This window comes from Colius striatus, chromosome 7 (genome assembly GCF_028858725.1).
Source record: "Colius striatus isolate bColStr4 chromosome 7, bColStr4.1.hap1, whole genome shotgun sequence".
Taxonomy (NCBI): domain Eukaryota; kingdom Metazoa; phylum Chordata; class Aves; order Coliiformes; family Coliidae; genus Colius; species Colius striatus.
This window is the reverse complement of record NC_084765.1, coordinates 24,805,676-24,828,023: the sequence shown is the minus strand read 5'-3', so window position 1 is coordinate 24,828,023 and position 22,348 is coordinate 24,805,676. Positions and strand designations below refer to the sequence as shown.

At 37.9% G+C, this 22,348-nt stretch overlaps 1 protein-coding gene across 1 annotated transcript in view; it reads right to left on the bottom strand.

Moving 5' to 3' along the window:
- The window catches only part of RNF111 (ring finger protein 111), a 53,335-nt gene that overhangs the window by 12,952 nt on the left and 18,035 nt on the right, over nt 1-22,348 (bottom strand). Inside the window, exons 3-10 of the mRNA XM_062000303.1 lie at nt 18,643-18,769; nt 13,001-13,164; nt 10,123-10,320; nt 8,922-9,235; nt 7,785-8,040; nt 6,669-7,026; nt 2,041-2,166; nt 1,134-1,260 (exon numbers count right to left, since the gene is read on the bottom strand). Of these exons, the coding sequence (XP_061856287.1) occupies nt 1,134-1,260; nt 2,041-2,166; nt 6,669-7,026; nt 7,785-8,040; nt 8,922-9,235; nt 10,123-10,320; nt 13,001-13,164; nt 18,643-18,769 (1,670 nt within the window). The remainder of the gene's footprint in view (nt 1-1,133; nt 1,261-2,040; nt 2,167-6,668; nt 7,027-7,784; nt 8,041-8,921; nt 9,236-10,122; nt 10,321-13,000; nt 13,165-18,642; nt 18,770-22,348) is intronic.

Sequence of the window (22,348 nt, the reverse complement as noted above, 5' to 3'; positions counted from 1 at the left end):
GAAGTAAGAGACTCTTCTTAGTCACACTAGAATATCAAATTCTACAGAATGCTCTAGAAAGCCTGTGCTAAGTATGCAATCTGTTCATCAGTGAACTATGAACTCTGATATATCGCAGAAGTACTTAAGGATTCTTATCGTATTTGTTGGTTAAACAGCAAGTAACAAGCAATGCAGGACCAGATTATGAAGACACAGCCATTACATCACTGCTGTACATTTACAGTTTGATCCCTAAATCTCAATTCTAGCCACTAACCAGTGGGATTTTAGAGGGACAAGACTTGCAGGTTGATTTTCAATTACAATTTTAGCATTCATTTATAGATGGGCATATAATTTTGATTACATTATCTAGTTTAAAAAGGATTAAATAATAGGGGTTAGCCACACAGGATATCACATAGAAAAACTAAACATACTCCATTAAACTAAATCTGTCTCTGTGAATTCTTATTTTAAGAAGTTATGAGTATTTTAAATAAACCTGCATCCTTTAAAAAACAATATTCTGTAGAAGTCAGATAATTTTGCTGATTTTCTTTGGGTTTATACTGTAAATTTAAAAAAGTTATACGTAACATAGGACTAGTTTACTCTCACACTTTCTGTGCTTCTTAACAGTTCATGCTAGGAAGCTATATACTTTATCACACAGAATTAGGTTGATGAACACCAAATATTATTTGAAAACAATCAAATCTCTACATGGAATTCTAGCTGTGCTGTATATACACCTTAAAAATAAAGCACCAGTGCTAATCCTCATGCACTGGGTGAAAAGTTGGTACCTTTAACAATTCAAAACTCATTAAAGAAGAATATGAACTTCAAAAATCAGATGCAGAGGGTCAATGCATTGCAATGCAAATGACAATTTAATTCAAATATGTTTCATTTTACAAAAGCTGAAGTTTAAGTGTTAGTGTCCTATACATGAGCCTGTTCTACCTTCCTATCTAGGAGGAACAAACAACAAACACAGCATTTTTTTTCCCTTCAGGTGAACCACTAACTTTTGCAGCAATGTACACGTGTCCAATTAAATGGAGTAAACCTTAAAATAATTTTCCTGACAAACAAAATAATTACAATGACCAGTGATTATCATTTTTCATAATCTATCTCCTTACCATTAGAGGAAGAGCTCCTATTTGCAAGTGATGAAGTCGAGGTGGTGCATGGTAGTGGGCCAAGTGAGGATGCAGGGGCCCTGGAGGGTAAGTAGCTGCAGTCACACCAGCTTCAATTCCCAGTTCCCTGTTAGATGAATGAAAGTGGCATTACGGGAAAGGTACAACTTGACTCCTAAAACCAATGTCACTGCTTTGGAAAGCGCACAATGCAGCACAGCTACTCTAAGAGTTTTACATAGAAATTTTTCTTTAAATTCATTTCAACTTTGTTAAAGAACTGCCTTAATCCTACCACAAGTAAAAGCTGTTTTTAAACCAGCCGTGAAGTACGGTAAGTCAGAAAACTCCACATTTATTGTGCCCAGGAATATTATCAGTGTGGAATCTTCTCTGTAGCTCATGCTATGGGAACTGCAGCTGTCACACATGCATCTTTTCCATAATGGTCAAACCATCTTTTTTTTTTTTAAACAGTAAATATACTGTGGAACTCAAATGTAACCTTTGTGAGTGGGCCTGATGAAATTTTAAGTGACTTCAAAGACGAGAGAAAATTAATTAGTTTAACTCAAATCCAAATCTGTTTTACAAAGTGCATAAATATAAGAGTAGTCTTCAACAATGTTTTGCTTGCCTATTTTAAAATAAATTCCTGAAATAACTACCTACAGTCAGTAAAACTCAATTCCATCTTAAAAACAATGGCTAAAACCCTCTAGAAATATATTTAGGATACTGAGTACTCAAAGCAGTATTTCTAAGTCATATCAACATCTACAAATTGTAAACTGGGGGTGCATGCAGCACTTCTTAAAAATCCCTGCCAGCATTTTCAGCACTGATCAGTACATTATGGTCTTTTGTCCTCAGTCCCAAAGAACTAAAATAGTATCGGATTACTAACCAGGCAGATCTCTCTGGAGCTTGTCGAGGATGGGAAGACATTGTCTGAGGCACATGAATGTGATGCCCATGACCATAATTGGGATGCATTCTGTGAGGATGTGGAGGAGGCCGCTCATGAGCACGTCTAAACAACATAAACCAGCAACAGTTTATTTCTCATACTTGTTAATATCAAGAAAGCAACATTCATAATAAAAAGGTTACAGGCTGAATTACTGGAGTGTGTTTAAAATTAAAAAAGCCAAACGTCTTCCCATATAGTATTTTCTTTTAAACTTCACATAAGTTAGAAACTAAGTATAACACAGATTTCACAGTCAAAGACAAAGCCAGCTTCAGCTATTGTGATCTGCTTATGACTTGGCAGAAGCAACTCCAGAAGGAATGACCAAGGGCTTAATTCATCATTCACAGCTTTGCTGCAGTTTATTTCTAGTAAAATTATACCAGTCAATGTATAATTCTCCTTGAAACATGCTTGCATCATAGCTCATGAGCAGACAGGGTTTTTTTTCCATGCCAGCTGATATAGAACAACTACAGTTTTGGAAAAGATCTTCAAAAAGAGTCTGCTGTGTGACTTCTATTACTTTATCACTTCCAAAGCGCAGAAAGAAGTAGATCAGTATTTTACTTTCCATTGCTTTTAATGCAGAAAGTATTTGTAATTCAACATAGAAACTTGCATCTTGTTAAATGCAGTACATTGTTTTCAGATTGAGTAATACTTCAAACTACCTGACAAAATAGACACTTTGTAAATTTACAGATCTGGAAACATAAAGTTACTTAACTGCACACTATTCTAGTCACTGTAAACTAAGGCTTCTCCACAGAACTTGGTAAAGCTTCTATAAATGTTGGAAGTATTATTTTCTGCAGTGGTATAAAACCAACACATGGGAACAGACTTAGTAGAACCTGTACCTCCTGGTCTTACTTCCCTCAGTTTATCAAATATCTATGCCAGAAAAACTGGAAGAATGTATTTTAATAAGAAAATATAGCAAAATAAGTTCCATGGTTCCATAAAAATGAAATGTCATGTGGGCTCATTTTTCCTAAAAAAAAAAGTTTTAGAAGAAACACAGTTTAAATAATTTCTACATATGTAAAACTCCTATGCTGTCTACCCCACAATCTTTGTAAGAAGTGAGTGAGAAGGCTTCAAATTAACAGAAAAGTCTCATGTTATACAAATGCAGTACACACTCATTCACTGCGTTTTGCACATCTTGTGGCCCATCCCAAGATCCATGCTTGAGAAATGACAGTGAGTACTCAATCACTCTCTACTTCCAATCCTAGGAAAGCCATATATTATTAGAAAGTATTCAAGTCACAATACCCCATATGCTATTTCTAGAAAAGAAGGACGTAACATCATCTTATGGACACTCTGAGATGCTGGGACACAGAACCAAAGGAATCACAGGTCTTCTAGCAGACTCGGTCTGTGTTTTAACAGAGTGGATATACAGAAGAGCTGTCAGAGTATAACCTGATCTACATGAAGTTGGGCCAAGAAACCTACAATATTGATTTGCAAGTAATTTGTATGATGATTAGAAGGAAAAAGAAACACCAATAGAGGAACAATTTCTGAAAAAATGAAAAATGTCACTTTGCAAACTGACACTGTCTGACCCGAGATCAATGACTTTAGTCAAATGTTGATAAGAGATTCTTCCTTGACATCCTCTTTATAGAGTTTCTGTACATACAAAGAAAATTAATGAGGCTAAGAGATGCCAATAGTCACATTTCCAGTCTCCAAACCACGAGAAATTTTCCAGAACTGATAAGATAATATTTTAAGGAAAATTACAATGGTAGTTACCTTGGCTTGAATCACAAGAATTGGAAGGGACCTTGAAAGATCTAGTCCAACCTCCCTGCCAGAGCAGAACCACCTAGAGTAGGTCACACAGGAACTTGTCCAGGTGGATTTTTCACGTTTCCAGAGAAGGAGACTCAACAACCCACCTGGGCAGCCTGTTCCAGTGGTCCCTCACCCTCACAGTTAAGAAATTGTTCCTTGTATTTCTTTGGAACCTCTTATGTTCCAGCTTGTACTTGTTGTCCCATGTCCTATCATTGGCTCCATCCTCCTGACACCTGCCCTTTAGGTATTTGTAAACATTCATGAGGTCACCCCTCAGTCTCCTCTTCTCCAAGCTGAAGAGCCCCAGCTCCCTCAGCCTTTCATCAGAAGGGAGATGCTCCACTCCATCATCTTTATGGCCCTGTGCTGAACTCTCTCCAGCAGCTCCTCGTCCTTCTTGAACTGAGGGCCTAGAACTGGACACAATATTCCACATGCAGTCTCACCAGGGCAGAGTAGAGGGGGAGGAGACGTCTCTCTACCTACTCACTACACCCCTTCTAATACACCCCTGGATGCCATTGGCCATGGGGGCACATTGCTGGCTCATGGTCATCCTGCTGTCCATCAGCACCCCTGCTCTACTCTCTTAACAGTTCATTCCCCAGTCTGTACTGGTACATGGGGTTATTCTTTCCCAGATGCAAGACTTTACACTTGCTCTTGTTGAATTTCATTAGATTTCTCCCCACCCAATTCTCCAGCCTGTCCAGGTCTCGTTGAATGGCAGCACAACCTTCTTGTGTGTCAGCCACTCTCCCCAGTTTAGTACCATCAACAAACTTGCTGACAGTGTCCTCTGTTCCCTCAGCAAGATCAGTAATGAATATATTGAATAGTACTGGTCCCAGCACCAACCCCTGAGGGACTCCACTAGATACAGGCCTCCTATTAGACTCTGCCCTGTTGGCCACAACTCTGCCTTCTTCCCTTCAACCAGTAAACAATCCACCTCACTACCTGGTCATCCAGCCCACATTCTCAGCTTTGACCCAAAATTTATTTTTGGGCATGATTGCATAATCATTGGCATACACAAGCAGTATGTCGTTATGTTTGTTTAGGTTAGAGTGTTTAGAGGTTATTCCATTTGTATAGCAAAGATAAGAAGAGGACTAAGTTCAAATAGATAAAAATTTTAAGGACTAAGAAAGCAGGATTATATTTATTTTTCTTCTCACACAATGAGAAGAATGAGAAGTCTGTCATGTGCCACTTAAGGAGCAGTTACTGCCTGTATATTTTTCATGAATTATCTGAAAATTGCCTCAAGATTCGCAGTTAAAGCAAACTTTTGTTTGAGCACTAACTTCTAAATCAGTTTTAAGTTAGTTACCAGTACAATTTGTTTAGCAAAGTTAGGAGCAATGACTAGAGAGCTCATTCTTGAAATTCTCTTGAATATTTAAAAATATTATCTCCAGAAATAAAATAACTTCAGTAACTTTGCAATCGAATACTAAATCAGTACTGACTGATTTCTGTTGATACTATTGTCCTCAATCTAGTTTAATAACAGCTGCATCTCTTACACAGTATCACAGTGGCCACATTCCCGTACAGATATTATTCAGTCTCTTCCTTCTCTTCTAAAGACATAAACGCACAGTAAAGCTACCTAACTATCTAAGGTTAAATCTGAATTAAACGTGATAAATGATCTCTTACGACAAAGTGTTTTACTTTAAAGCACTAGTTAGGTAATAAGAATCTTAGCAGCGTCAACAAGGCAAAACACAATGTCAAGGAACATATTTGAAATGAGCTTATGATGTACCTTCTAGGCTGTCCAGCTGCCAGTTACCTGGAAGATGAGTAATGGGCAAGAGGGAGGAACAATTCCATAAACCAGTATAGGCTGGGGATTGACCTGCTGGAGAGTAGCTCTGCAGAGAGAGACCTGGGAGTACTGGTTGACAATAAACATGAGCCAGCAATGTGCCCTTGTGGCCAAGACAGCCAATGGCATCCTGGGATGCATCAAGAAGAGTGTGGCCAGCAGGTTGAGGTTCTTCTCCCCCTCTGCCCTGGTGAGGCGTCATCTAGAGTACCGTGTCCAGTTTTGGGCTCCCCAAGTCAAGAGGGACTGGAGCATCTTCCTTATGAGGAAAGGCTGTAGCAACTAGGGCTGTTTAGTCTGCAGGAGACTAAGGGGGGGGGATCTCATTAATATTTACAAATATCTAAACGGTAGATGTCAGGAGGTTGGGGCATCACTTTTTTCTATTGTATCTAGCAACAGGACAAGGGGTAATGGAAAGAAGCTGGAACACAACAACTTCCATTTAAACTTAAGGAAAAACTATTTTACTATTCAGGTGAGGGAGCCCTGGCACAGGCTGCCCTGGGAGGGTGTGAAGTCTCCTTCTCTGGAGGTTTTCAAAAGCCACCTGGACATGTTCCTCTGCAACCTGATCTAAATGGACCTGCTTCTGCAGGGGGGTTGGACTATACGATCTCTAAAGGTCCCTTCCAGTCCTTACCGTTCTATGACTCTATGATTCTCTTCCATGCCCCATTTGTGCCTTACCTGGAGAAACTACTGAGAGATGTAATGGAAAAGCTTCAGTCTTAACGCTCACGTGACAGTGACGGTATGTAAAGATACTTCTTACCATGGTTTAACACTAACAGTTCCTAACCATGCAATTAACAGTTTGAGATTCACATGCAACATTTTACAAACCTGAGGGAAATGAATTATATGTTTAGATATTGTTCTGAGTACATTTGTGACATACGTTGGGTGTTGCATCATTCTTCTTCTCTGGACCTCCATCCTCTGGATCACTTCATGAGGATGTAGCCTCTGTGCTGGAGGCGCTGTTGCAGGGATGTGATGGGATATAGGCTGGTGTGTTGCAGGAAGATGCTGTGGTATCGGAGCAGCTGCGTTGGCTAAAGGATGAGTTGGTGGTGGAGGTGGAGGTGGAACAGGATGAGAAGATGCATGAGAGGAGATTGAAGGATGGAAAGGATGCACTGGATGAGGGATAACATAATCCACTTGAGGCGGAGGTTGTGGCTGTGGAGGAGGATTTCCATGAGAATGAGGACATGCAGAAGCTTGATGGTGAAGAGGTCTGGTCAAAGAAGCATCTGCAATGAAAATATCACATGCTTTTAATTTGGTCAGTAGCAGGTTTTGACTTCAATTTATTTATAAAAAAAAAGTACCTTCACACAAGTGTTTCAGTTTATTCCACCAGTGTTAAGAGTGGCAACACAGGAATATATGTTTATGCTGTTTTAAAATAAAGCGATTCCAACAATATACCCTACAAGAAATCCACCCTTTCTGCAGCAAAAAGTATTCCACTTGCCACTGCTGGTAAAGATAAAAAAAATAATAATCTGTGTGATGCACGCTACAAAAGGTATATAGGTCACAGATTTCACTTCAAGTTTCTTGTTTAAATTTTTACAAATTCAACACACCCTGACCCACATCCACTATTCTGTAGAGAGAATGCAAGAGAAAAAAGAAATCACAATCAAACAAATGAGTTGACTCTCTGAGCTTACTCAAGAAGAGCTCACTGGGGGAATGGGACAAGACATCAACCAAGAAACAAAATGATATTGCTAAAACACCACGGAGACAAGAAACATTTTCATAGTAAATACATTTTTTGAAGTCAGAATGTTATTAAGGTCATTCAAAAGAAAATATTTTAGCCTTACCTTGATCCTGTTAAAACCCTCTACACAAGCTGAACTGTTTAAATACATTTCTTCATATGTGTTTTATTAGGTCAGTTCCAAGATCAAAGGAAACAGATCAGAAGAATTTTCTTGTTTGGTTGGTTCCACCCCCTTCTGCCCCCCACAGGCAGCCAGCACTTATTGGTACTTACAAGGAGAATGCATATAATGCCGACAGGAAGAGAGCGATGCCTGAGGAGGAGGCTGGGGCTGTGGCTGAGCAACCATACTTGATCCATATCCATCTATTGTTATTGATTGGCTCGGGCCAGCACCAGCCTGATGCCCATAAATTGCAGTTCGAGATGAAGAACCAGGACAGCATGGGTCAAAAGCAGAGGTTCCATGAAAAGCACCACTTCCATGACTTCTTATGCCACTGCTGCTTAAGTCTACTGGCAACGCCTGCTGCATAAACAAACCATCTTTTTTCCAAACAATTCTTTGGACATTTGAAAATAAATTCATTCTCAAACATAATGTGATAAAAAAGAAAAATAAATACTGTCACAAGCAACTGGGATCCAAATTGTTAAGACTTGACTCTGGAACATTCTTTGAATAAGGTTAACATTTCTGATTCCCAAGTCTCTGAATCTAGTGAGAGAACCTAAATTTATTACACCAGATTGTGTAAAAAACCCCAAACACTCTATGATGGATAAATCAGCTGAGCATATAGGAGCAACATGCATTGAAGTATTTGTAGGCAAACCCCAATCTTTATCGTTTTCAGTTGTGCTTAATGTATTAAGATTAAAACTGAAGCCAGGTTTGTTGTTCTACACACTATAAATTAACTTTGTACAGCATTGTTCTTACTTATAACAGTACTGTTTTAGAACTTTAGAAATTGTGATTTTAGTTACTGAAAAAGTCTTAAAAAAGCACTGTTTTTAGAAGAGCAACTCTTTTATACCTTTTATAAACAGAACATTGGACTTGATTTTTTTCTTTCCTTAAAGCAGCTCAATTATTTTGATTGCAAAACTGCTATGACTGGCAGAGTATATTTCAAGGTATTTACTTTTGGTTTGCTTAAACAGCCACTATCATCTTACAGCCATCAAGAGGACTCCACATCTGTAGATTACTTGTTGGATTATGACTTTCTGTAACACTTCAAATTTTTGTGTCCATGTATTATAGGTCATTTTTTTCTTTTAGTTCCCTTCTGTAATTCCTACCACAGAACAAGAGAATAATCCACAATGCAGGATCTTATTCTATTCTCTCAAATCTGTAACAACTGGAAATATCAAAGGCAAAGCCACAAGAATTAAACATGCCTGGTCATGGTAACTGGTGCCAGAACTGCTGCTTGCTCCACAAGGCGCAGGCACTGGAGGAGGTCTTTCAACAGGGCAGCTGGAGTCACTGAAGGAAGGGGACAGAGGAACAGCTGGGTGAGGGTGATGGTGGTGGTGATGCTGAAAGTGGTGACCATGCTGTTGAAAGCAGCTTGTATGTGGGTGCCCCAACGCATGATGAGTCTGTGAAGGTCCTCCACAAGGAGAATGCTGAGGGCAGCACGATGGTAACCTTGGCATGGCTGGAGGGCCAGTTTCCAGTGTCGTATTAGATGCAGTTCTTCTTATATCATCTTGAGGATAAAGAAAGTTAATATTGAAGTGAAAGAAATTAGTAAAGCTGATCACTATAAAGCAGTGTCTTAAATAGAAAAAAAACAACTGTACTTCATGATGAATTAACTGATTGAAAAACAGATCTAGACTAAAACAAAGCAAACTGAATACAAAGAAGGAGATTTAGCTACACCTGTCAAATGAACCAAAACTGAGTGGCTCATGTAGATGTACTCATGGAAAACATCAGAGGACATGAACTGACATTTGCCTTATTCTGCTAATTTAAGACACATTATCAGTCGGGAAAGGAGGAAAGACTGTCCTCACAGGTAGCGTTCGGAGACCTCCAATTCTTGCCCAATTGTGGTCTGCTCAGATTTTTTGTATCTCAAAAAAATCTATACCTGACTTGCTGGTAGAGGCAAAACATTCATGTTTCAGAGAAGTTATGAGTGCTACCTGTACATACAGCTCTATTATAGGTCAGTATCTATACAGCTTTGTATAAATGGGTTTCCAATGAAGTAATTTTCAGGGGGAGGTTCAAGGAATCTATATATATTTCACTTCCTTACAATACACATTAAAAAAACACCTCTGTAACACATGGCAATGGAAGACTTAATTCCCTGTGAACTACATTCTGCCTCCTCAAAAGTAAGGATGTTGCTTGTTAGATGCAACTAAACCATTCCAATAGGCAAAAGCAGGAGGTTCCAGCACAACTTACTTCATCTTGGGGGAAAATTCAATAGTCTCTTACACATTCCTGTCCTCTCAACTTATTATTGTTCAGTGCTACAGGTTCAGATGCTGTTTAATCATAATGCTGATTAATAACTTCTACCTCCTTTGAACTAGGAGGCAACATAACAGTTTAGAAAGCTGTCTTATTCTATACCTCCAGCTGAAGTACCAGCAGTGCTGCCACTGGGAAGACTGGAAGTCATCTCTGGTGCTGCAGAGGGCTGGCTGTTGGAGACGTTTGGAGCTGCATCAGAGGCCTGCTCTGAGGTAGACGTACTAGAACTGTTACTCGAAGTAGAACTCACAACCTGGGGCTCCACTCTAGCTGATGTGGTTGGCACAACTGTTGGCTCTAGCAAAACAAAAAAGCTTTCATGTCCTTTAAGCTCTAAAAGCCGCTGGGTTTTTTATTGTTGCTGTTGTTTAATTACGTTACAAAGAATTATCTATTCTGGTCTTGCCAGATGCAAAGAAATTTGGAACACAAAAGCCTGTTGGGTACAAAACACAAAGGTGAATTCTGTTTCAACTGTGTGTGAGGAAAAAAAATTAAAACCTCACAGCTTTAAAGATTAATAGAAAATCAATTTCCAACCAAATCTGACATATCAGGTTTAATTTCCTGAGTACAGTACTACTAGAAAGAAAATTAAGTTACTCTGGTACTTTATGATTAAAACATTTGCCGAAATATTTCATAAATTCACAGGCAAACTACTATGATTATCACCTGTACCATTTTTCAAATGCCTACGTGCAATAGAAAAATTTCTAAATAGCTAACCAAGAACAGCATAATAACCTCTAAATTAGCAGTATTACTTCATAAACTGCAGTCATGCTAGATGCACAGTACTAAAGGCTACAGCAAGATAAAGCTGCTTTCTAGTCTCAGCGTGTAAAAAGCAGATTCATTTAATCAGTACTCGAGTCTTCTGTTAAAAGTACATACGCGTTTCATTTTGCATTTGTGAAAGTAATATTCAGCAATATATTTCATTTGATCTACGGATATACACCTAACACCTGATAAATCTTGTCTTCTACTACACAATTGTAAACAGGTTAAATTTTAAAAGGATACTTGGTGGCATAATTAAAATTTATTTTTGAAAAAGTCTGCCTTTGATTAAGCTTGAAATTTCTTCCCAATTACTGACAAGTTAATGACATGGCTAGAAAGATGAGATATCACATAAAGGGAACAGCATCAGAAACAGCTTTTTTTTTTTAGTAAAAATATCTGCATGAGTAGCAGGAAAGAAAAAAATAAAAGCAGCAGAGACACTTCAGATACTTCTTTTACATAAAGTCTCAAAATAAAACATGACTAGTTTTCAAGATTTCTCTCTATATCTAGTAGGTATATCTGTATAACTTAGCAAGGAAGGGAATAAACATATCTCCTCTTGCAAGTCTTCCAACTCATCACATTAAAAAAACATGACCCAATACCTACATTTAAATTCCTTTGGATTTTAATGTGTCATTCCCATATACTAAGATATTTCAAGGAAAACATTTGGGGAGAAATTTGTTAATATTTAAATTCTGAAAAATCCCAGCAAGTATACAGAACATATATAGCCTAACAGTGATATGTGATCACACAGTACTCAAGACTGGATGCCAATACATTGTGAAAGCAATCCTGCAGTCAGACAACTCTCGATTCTATCAGTCTCAATCACCCTGCTAGCCTGTTATGTTTTGACTCACCATTAGCAATACAGGCACTTCTTTATCTCCCCTGCCTCCATGCCGGCTTGGTCAATCTCAACTACTAGCTAAGAGAAACCTAACTTCAACAAGCTTGAGACCAGTACCTTTGAAGATGCCAGTAAAGTTATGATAAAGTGCAGTGCTGTCTTGTAACAGTGTCAATTCACAATTTTTGTAATTTTAAACTGGCTCATGGGTGAAATTTGATGTCTAAAGCTAAAAATAATATCCCTGAAATCCTGGAAGACTAATCTTAAAAAGGCATTTCCTCTGGGGCAGAGAGAAAAAGCTAGTCCTAAATATATACATTACACAAGTAAAAGTTCATTCAGTAATAATATTTTTTACAAGTAATTTTGTTCCTGAGTTTATGAATAAATTCTATCATTTAAATTTAAGGCAGTAGATGCTTGTTCCTCTTCAATGATAGAGCTGTTAGGATATTTAACAGTAAATCGTTAAAGAAAAGAATCTGTAAACCAACCCATTCTCTTCCTTAAAAACCATCAAACAATCAAAACCAATTCCAAACCCTTCCAACTCTCTAGTCCACCCCAAAAACGAAAACAACTTCAAGAATAAGATACTGCACGATACTAGCTTGCAATGTACTCAGGGATGGAGCTACAACAGGGTAAGACTTTTGTTAAATACTATAAGTATCAGGCACTTGAGAAATACCCAAAACCAAGAATGACAACAAAAAACCCCACCTGTGAACACGTACATGAGCTTTAGTTTTTCCCTCTCTCAACCTTTGACAATACCTGGAAATTGCTCTTATGATTTTCAGCAGGAATACATTAATGAAGTGCCAGTAAGTTTTAATGTTAGGAAACAACGAAAAGTTACAGCTTCAAAAAGCTAAAATGCTTTATGAGTTTGGAGGTGAGTGTTTTGGGTTTTTTTGTAAATTATTTTTACACCAAGGCCTGAAAGAACAGTAATTATTCCAAAGCATCAGCGACTTTCCTTTTATAGTGCTGTATTGAAGTAAATGTGTATTTTTAAAGAAGTAGTTCCTACCTGTTCTGTAACTTCTGCCTAGTGAGTCAGCCCTCAGACACACACCCAAGTTAGTTTTGGAAGAAAAATTAGATCTAGTAGACCCACTGAGAATGGCTAAACTCTTAATTTTAAAAGGAAGGCCACAAGAGGACTTTCTGACAGGCTTGGAAGTTGTTTTGTTTAGAACTGAGTATTTTTTCATAGAATAGTATGTTACCGCTGATGCAACTAACTCAACTCCCTTTACACTGTTCATCCTCCTTCTGAAAAAAGAAAGGACTTCTCAGAGCAATGCAACTTACCATCTTCATCCACTGTAAGGTCCACTACTTCTGCTGCATTTTGTCTCAGTGGCTGTATGACTGTGGAAATCCGATTGCGGTTCCGCTGTTCTTGAGGTCGTGCAGCATGAGAACTAGAGTTCTGACTCCAGTGTGACCTCGTGTGTCCAAGTGTTGAACGAGACCTTTAAAAACGTAACACCATAAATATTGACCTAAATTTATCATTAATAAGTTTTTCTCCTCACTGTTTGAGAAGCTATTTGAAGTAATTTATTATTAGAAAAGTATTCTGTTACATTTAAAAACTCCACTACCCCACATTCACTAGATGTATATTTACAAACATTATAGCAGCCTTTACCAGATAACATAACAGCAAATACCCAACAGATAAAAGTTTAAAGACCTTTAAACCATGTTACTATGAAACACATACAGGTAACAAAAAAAAAACCCCAAATCACTGTGAAACCCTACAACTGCAGCCAAGCAGCAAGTATATCTGACAGCATGTTTTATCTTTAAACCATGTAAATGACAAGTCTCCAAATCCTACACTATTCCTGTGTAGTCCAAAACACCAGATCAGAGTTGAACGATGATGGAGCTGTAAAGACAATAAAATTTTGTAAACTTTATTTCGCATGTTAACTTGCAACAGGGTACTTTGAAAGGATGATTTCTACACATCAAATTTCCAAAAGGTCCTAGAAGTGCAAAGTCTTTGGACTTTTCTCTCTTGAACGTTATTCCCTCTGTCCCACCCAAGACCAAACAGCTTTGTGTAACATTCTCCTCAAATAAAATATGGCTTGAGCAGAGGAAATCATGAGCCTGTAACCATACCTAAGGAAGGGATGGTCTAACACTTAGCAGCTAATCTATTCAATTTAGCCCTGCTAACACTGTTAGGAGGGCACTGTCTTTAATTAAGGGAAGAATATTTTTACAGTATTGCATTTATTTGTTCACATGCAGAAACCTTTGACTCTCCAGATTTTACATAAATCAAGTGGCTCTTGTTTTACAATCTGGAAAAACAACGTACCCGGACCTCAGAAATCCAAAAAGGAAAATGTGAAGAAAAGGGAATGACTTCATTAAAACCAAACAAAACTCACTGCACAAATCACCACACAGGACATTTGTGTCCTGCCTGTATTCCCTTCACGCTTTTCTGTGTAACTCACTAACAGCGATAAGCTGTTATTCCTGTTGTGCAACAGGTGTCCTCACTGCAGTCTTCTCAACTGGCTTACACTTAATTCTGCTTCAGTAGTCATTGCAATTTCAAGATTGAGTTGGTTCAAAAAGGCACATTTTCTTTAAAGACTGGATTTACATAATATCCAAATAGATTTATTTGTGCTTAGTGTGAGTCCTATTAACAATCCAAAAAGAAATTTACTTCCCAAGCCCCTTTAAAAAGTTTAGTATTACTTTTTTAATTCAAGGTGAACTTTGGTAATACAAGGACAAGTTAAGGTCTCCTAATTCATCTTCCCCTCCCCTTCAGTTAACTAAGAGTTAAGGTTCATAGGGGCACCTCAAGTTTGGTAGTAAAGGACATAGAAAGTTACACAGGATTGTCAGTGTTAACTTCTCTTACAGGAACTCCAGCTTCATATCGAACAAGCAGACAATACAACAAAGCATCAAACTTGAGGCAAAGCAAAATAAGGTCTAGCATACAACTGTACAGTGAGCTAATAAACAAGATTATTTCAATCAGGTACTATGTGACGTAAAGATGAAGGTGGAAACAATCAACTACTGAAATGAAACATTTGTTTTAAAGTTCAAGGTCTGAATCTTTATTTCCTTGTTATGATTAAATAGAACATTATTTTGAATGACTAATGAATCTGTTAGCTATATGGTGCTACAGATATTGTCTAGAGTCCATGTAATTTCAAAATTACTAGGTTAGCACACCTCTGAAGTATGTATGACCAAACTGTTTAGTCAATTTAATCCTAAAATGGACTCTCAACATGATCCCAATAGAGTTTTCTTAATCAAAGAAGGACTGTCACTGAAGGCTTGACTGCATTTGGTAGATAGTGTCTACTGCATCTTCCCAGCCATGGCACCAGTTGCTACACTGCTGCTTGAGACTGCTCTTCAATTTATATCAAATATTTGCCTTTTCTCTGCTTTGAAAGTGGACCTATCTTGATGGCGAATGAAAGAGGAGGGAATAATCTTCAGCATGCAACAATGTTTGATGGAATATGGTACACTGGGCAAAATGAAGGACACAGAGGAAGAAAGTAACACTGGGATCTCTGTATGTAATTTTCTCAAACCTGAGACTGTGTGCAACATAAGGAAAAAAATTACAAATTTCTATATGCATGGGACCAAGTGAGGATTCAACATGCTACAAGCAGATCTCACCAGTGACCACTCAAAACAAGAAGAGTGTCAGCATTTATATTTCACACGGCAAATAAGAACTAGACAAATAACTAACCAGCTCTGCTAACTAAAGAACCAACAAAGGATGTAGCCATGAAGGTTTTGGGCAATTTCTTTAATTTATGAGTAAGTTTTTTGGGTTTGTAGTTCATAGCAGTGTGATAAATTCAAAGCAACTGTAGCTTAACAATTTCCAATTAAAGTGTTTGTCTAGAAAGAAATTATTTTCACTGTGTTTACTAAGTTTCAGAACAGTTTCTTCATGAGTGAATGATAATTTTACTGTGAAAGTGACGGAGCAGTGGAACAGGCTTGCCCAGAGGAGTTGTGGAGTCTCCTTCTTTGGAGGTCTTCAAAACTCACCTGGACATGTTCCTACACGACCTGATCTAGGTGAAACTGCTTCTGCAAGGGGATTGGACTAGATGATCTCTAAAGGTCTCTGTAGAATGTATTGTATAAAGATAATGCAAAAATTCCAGGCTCCAGAATTTTCAAATTTGCAATCTTTTGCATTTCTATTAACTTGCTTTCTGTAAGCCTATATATTACTATGGGGATATACACTGCTACTCAACTAACAGCTGAGTACTGAAAAAAAACCAAAACGAGTGTTAGTTGTAGAGTATTCAATCTATGTTAACAGGCATTAAAAAGTTTAGCCCTCAGATTTCAAAGAAAAAAGCCAACAGTAATATATAGTATTAAAAGATACATGCTCATTTCTGCATTTCTGACTTGAAGATACTTTTCACCAACTCCATCCAAAATATACACTTTCTACTTTTAAAAACAATACAGTAATCTCTCTCAACTAAACCAAGTTATAAAGACATGCCAGTATTCTGAGTTTGGTAAATAACCTTCGCAATGTTCAGTTTGCTTACAGCATTTGTATTTATAATTTTATACTGAACTATCCTTTGGATGTCCCAGAGTTGACTTTGTTCTTTACATTGTGGTTGGCAAATCTAACATACTTGCACCACAGAGAAACTTGCACACGAAATACTCTATGTTCAAACTACAAAAGACTAGTTTAGCAATTCCTGACATTTCAGGCTCAATATTTGAATTTAAGGCTCTTCTTCCTCATAGCAAACTTCCTGGAATTGTTTCCTTCTGATTTTTTTTTTTTTTAACATAGAATCACAGCTTTTTCCAGTACAAAATAAAACTCAATTATTTCTATAACCTTCTCAGAAAGTTTGAACTTTTTCAGTGATATCTTTTCCCAACAACTAAGAGCATGTACAGTAAATAAAGAGCAAAACTGAATTTGACCATTTTTAAGTGATCTTAAAAAAGATAAAAAATCAAATACCTTTGAGAAATCTGCATGTCAGACATTCTATCAGACTGAACAGGCCAAAAAATTAAATTCACCAGAGAGTCCCTTTGATTCAATTGCCTTCTCAAGTAAAGACATCACTGGCACCAACAAAAATGAGGGGGTGTAAGGTTTGCTGCCACTGTTTTGGTTGTAGCATTGCAGGAGGTAATGGAAGAAAAAAGTAATATTTTCAAGTATTTTATGCATACCACTCAAAACTTTTCTTAGTGATGCTAGGAGCAAGGGAAAGCTGTTTTGCTTTTTAAAAGTCTTAACCTGTCTTTAATCAGGTTTAAATTAATGTTTCAATAAGGACAATCACTTTCATCTAGCCTAATTTTTCACCCTGTACAGCTTCATATGCAAGTTGTAAGAGGCTAAAGCATTAACTTGTTCTAGTTCAAGTCTTTTCAAGCATACATGTAATTTCGTAAGTTCTAATGACTTCTCTCAACAAATACATTCATGAGGATAAATCAACTAATCTAGAAACTGGTTTCTTATCACCTTAAAACAGTATCTATTGATTCTGCAACTTTTGTTTTCTTTTAAACAGAAGGAAATATGAAGAAACATATTGCTGAATAAATTAATTTTTAACATCTTGATTTCTTTCATCTCTCCTCACTTCATCTTTGCTATAGATCCGGGCTGCATATTTTTTGTGAGTATGACATCCTTTGTGTGCCAGTTCAACAAAAAAAAAATAGTTACTTCCAAGCATTCATGAAACCTACATAAAATTACCTTGTTTAATATTTATTACAATTTATTCCGATAAAGGGATTTTTGCAAGACAATGTACATTATTTTAAATTTTAAAATGGCATTACTGAAGGTCCCATCAAGTGACAGAGAGATGGAATGTTTTCATAATTTACTGTCTATTTTCCCATTGTCATTATTTTATAAAAAATGGACAGTCATTCATAATAATCTGCAATTTTGTCCTCTGTCTTCACAAATATGAAAACATACTGAACAGGTGGGTGTCATGGTTTTGGCTAGGATAGAGTTTATTTTCTTCCTAGTAGTTGATACAGGGCTGGTTTGGATTTATCATGAGAATGATGTTGATACCACACTGATGTTTTGGTTGTTACTAATTAGGGATCATTCAGTTTCCCAGACTTTCTTAGCAGCCAGGTGCACAAGAAGCTGCAAGAGAGCATGGCCAGCACAGCCAATCCAAACTAGCCAAAAGGCTATTCCCCACCATAGAATGTCGTGTCTAGTGTATAAACTGGGCTAAGTTGGTGGGTAGGGGCAGATCACTGCTGGGGAATCAGTTAGCAGGTGGTGAGCAACAGCACTGAGCATCACTTGTGTTCTCTCTTCTTATTATATTTATTTTCATTTTACTTATTACTACTATCTGTTTTACCATCATTATTGTTATTATATTTTATTGAACTTTAGGTAGCAAATAGCTCCTCAAGACAAGAGTTTTAAATTTTTTTTTCCCCAATTCTCCTCCCCATCTCACTGGGGAATTATTTTGAAGTGCCATGTGCATGGGACAGAGCAAGCGAGCAGCTGCTTAGTGGTGCTTAATTGTTGGCTGCAGTTAAGCCACTTAGTCTCTCTAGGATCTCACTGTACAGCTTTGCTTCCCCAAAATTCTACCCATCAAGTTGCACTAACAACAAGGAACTCAATTCCAGATTAGTTGAATTCTGAAAGCTGTGGTTTGGGTTTTTTTTCCCATTTGTTTCTTTATTAAGGATCTGGACTGCTCTGTAAGGTTTTTTTCTTATTTGGGTTTGTTTGTGGGCTTCTCTGGATTTTTAATTAAAAATGCATACTCTGCATCCTGGTTAGAATTTCTGTGACATTACCTCATGGGCTTTTACGATAGTGAGCCTCATGACAAACTCAAAATCAAGCAAATAGATGCAAGTCTCACCTGTAGCTTTCACCAACTGTGACAATCTCTACTTCACTATCTGTTGAGGTAACATTTATTTCTTCATTAGCAGTCACCTGTGGAGTGGAGGATGCTTCAATCACAACAACATCTTCATCAATACTTCCTGATGAGAAAAAAAAAATACCATCATTTGTGTACTTTGTCTATCTCAGGAGCTGTCACTGTAAGAGACTATTTATTTCCTGGACTGAAAATACATGTAAGCAGAGACCTTCATGAAGTATGCCAAAGCTTTAGGTGCAACTGTCAAATAGATGACCTAATTACTAAAGGTAGCAATTCTGCTGTAAATTTTCAAGTTAAAAAAGGAAGAAGACAGAAGATGGCAGGGGTGTGTGTGTGTGATGTGTGTGTTAAGATAAGCAAGCTTATATTCTACCACTTACTGGAAGCGATTACGAAACTTTATTAGCTGGAACAACAACATTGAGTCACTTAATATAAAAACAAAATAACCTTTCAAACTAGCAAAGCAGTGGTGGTTCACTGTCATTAATACCTTTATTTTTAAGCATGTTTATGCAGGTATTCAAATCTCAAGGCTAGACAGTGGCACCAAGATAAAAATTATGTACCAACTAATAGATGTTATTTATTTATACAACATGAATACCACAAATCCACAGATGTTTATAAATATCTTTACATCTACACTTTCTGTGGCACTCAATCACATACTCGACAAAAGAAGTTAAAATTAAACTATCAATGGTAAAAAATAAAACTCAAAACTCCATAAAAACACCTTACATAAAAGTTTTGATAGGAAACAAATTTCCCTTTCAGGAAGAATGATTCAAGTTCCAGTCCCACACCCAGACACACTTCTCTACAGCTGCAATACAGTGACAAGTTTGAGTTACATGGAATACTTAAATTGAGCTGTGGATTATTCACTTCATCAATGACCTGGATGAGGGGACAGAGTGTACCCTCAGCAAGTTCCCTGATGACACCAAACTGGGAGGACTGGCTGATTCCCCAGAAGGCTGTGCTGCCATTCAGTGGGATCTCGACTGGCTTGAGAGTTGGGCAGAGAGGAACCTCATGAGGTTCAACAAGGACAAGTACAGAGTCCTGCATCTGGGAAGGAACAAGCCCATGCACTAGTACAGGCTGGGAGTCGAATCGCTGAAGAGCAGCTCTGCAGAGAGAGATCTGGGAGTCCTGATTGATAATAAGCTAAATACAAGCCATCAATGTGCCCTCGTGGCCAAGATGGCCAATGGCATCCTGAGATGCATCAAGAAGAGTGTGGCCAGCAGGTCAAGGGAGGTTCTTCTCCCTCTCTGCTCTGCCCTGGTGAGGTCTCATCTGGAGTACTGTGTCCAGTTCTGGGCTCCTCAGCTCAAGAGGGACAGGGAAGTGCTGGAGAGAGTCCAGTGCAGGGCCACCAAGATGATCAGGGGACTGGAACATCTTTCATATGAGGAAAGGCTGCAGGAACTGGGGCTGTTTAGTCTGAAGGAGACTGAGAAGAGATCTTATTAACATTTACAAATACCTAAAGGGTGGGTGTCAGGTGGTTGGGACATCCCTTTTTTCTATAGTAGCTAGCAACAGGACAAGGGGTAATGGGATGAAGCTGAAATACAAAAAGTTCCACTTAAAAATAAGAAAAAACTATTTCACTGTTCAGGTGAGGGAGCCCTGGCACAGGCTGCCCAGAGGGGTTGTAGAGTCTCCTTCCTTGGAGGTCCTCAAGACCCACTCAGACATGCTCCTATGCAACCAGCTTTAGGTGAACCTGCTTCTGCAGGGGAGTTGGACTAGATGATCTCTAAAGGTCTCTTCCAACCCCTATCATTCTATGATTCTATGATACAGTAACACCATAGACCACAAGAAAACCTGCTAAATAAATGAGCTAGATAGCGTAGAGATAGCAAACTACCATTTTGAGATTTGCAAATTTCTTCAAGAAAAATGCTTGAAGAATTTGGACTCATTCAAGTCAATACTTACAAACTGCATGGACTAGCTGTTCTCAGCTGCTCTACCCAATGACAAGGCAGTGTGACTTTGCACTTCTATGAATTACATTAAGTTTGAGGGCACTCCTGGGAGCCCACATGTCCTCAGGCTCAATATTTATTGAAGTTTATGACAAGTGCAAAATCAGAAAGATTTAGGCTTAAGTATGATCTCATTACTTCTGAAAATAAACAGCACCTCCTTGAGGACAAAATCATGCACACTGGAATTACATGGCATATCTCTACCAAAATTCCAACACAAGCTAATATCATGAACTGTCTACACAGTTCAGATACTCAGCTTGCCTTCGTCATGGTTTCAGAGTTGATTTTACTTAACTTTTTAAAGCAAAACTTTAATCAAGCTGTGACTTTACAGGCTGCATAAGTCAGACTGTGAAAACCATCAGATCTGTCTGTTACAGGATGAACAGGTTTTATTACTTCAAAAATAATAAAGAAAACTTCTGAGAAAGTAGTCATTTGCTATAAGTATGATATAGCATAGACATACTTAAACTGTGTGCTATTTCCTACACTCATGCTTTCTAATAGCACCTTTCCAAGTCAAAAGCACAAACTGACTGGGTTTTCATCCCATGAAGTGTTTTCCCATACAAGGAGTCAATAATAAACACTTTGTTCAAAATGAAGCAGATAAACAACTCCTCTAAACTATGTAAAATATTTGCAAAGTATTAATAAGACTGTATTGCCATGAGAAAGCTGTAAATTATGCTTGAATGCAACTTTGTACTTCCTTTAAACTATAAAAACCTTTCAAGTGAGTTCTATTAGAAGCATATACTAAGGGGAAAAAATCTGTCAACTTTGCTTAAGAACATTGCTGTATTTTGTCTAATTTGTATGTGTTCTTCTCCAAATGGCCAATACAAACTGGTTTCATTACATTTGCCCGAACAATAATCAGTCAGCTGAATAGCAATGCTTCAGTAATATAAGCAACACTGAAATATTTATAATCCTCATCACAGAGCTCTTCCATAGTCAGACACTAGCCATAGAGTTAACAGCACTAAGTGGTTTCTTTCATTGTCTACGTAATATTAACTTTACAGGTTAAGTTAATGCCTGAAGGTGAATTTTACTGGTATGTCAGTTGGAGCAGTACAAAATGGTTGAATGGTAAATTTTAAGAGTGCATGACCCGGTAAAGCAGAAGTAAACTTTCCTCAGTGGGACGACTAACACGCAGAAATAAAACAAATGAATTTTCAGAGGTTTGACTGTATCGTGTCTAAAAATATTTTCTCCAGATAATTTTGAAGCACTCGCATGCTTCAAATATTTACCACATATGTAACTCCTCAGAGCCATCTGGTGAATCCAAGGCTACACGTTAGCAGTAAACAATCACAAGCACAAATACAGGCTGAGAGAAGCCTAGAGGAGGAGGGCTTGGGAATGTTGGTTGACAAGATGCTCAACATGACCTGGCAATGTGTGTTTACTGCCCAGAAAGCCAACCATATCCTGGGCTTCATAAAAAGAAGTGTAGCTAGCAGGTCAAAGAAGGGGATTCACCCCCTCTACTCTTGCTCTGGCGAGACCCCCAGCTGCTGTACTGTGTTCACTTCTGGGGCCTCAACATAAGAAGGATGCTGACCTGGTAGAGTAAGTCCAGAGAAGATGACAAAGATGATCAGAAGGCTGGAGCACCTCTCCTGTGAACACAGTCTGAGAGA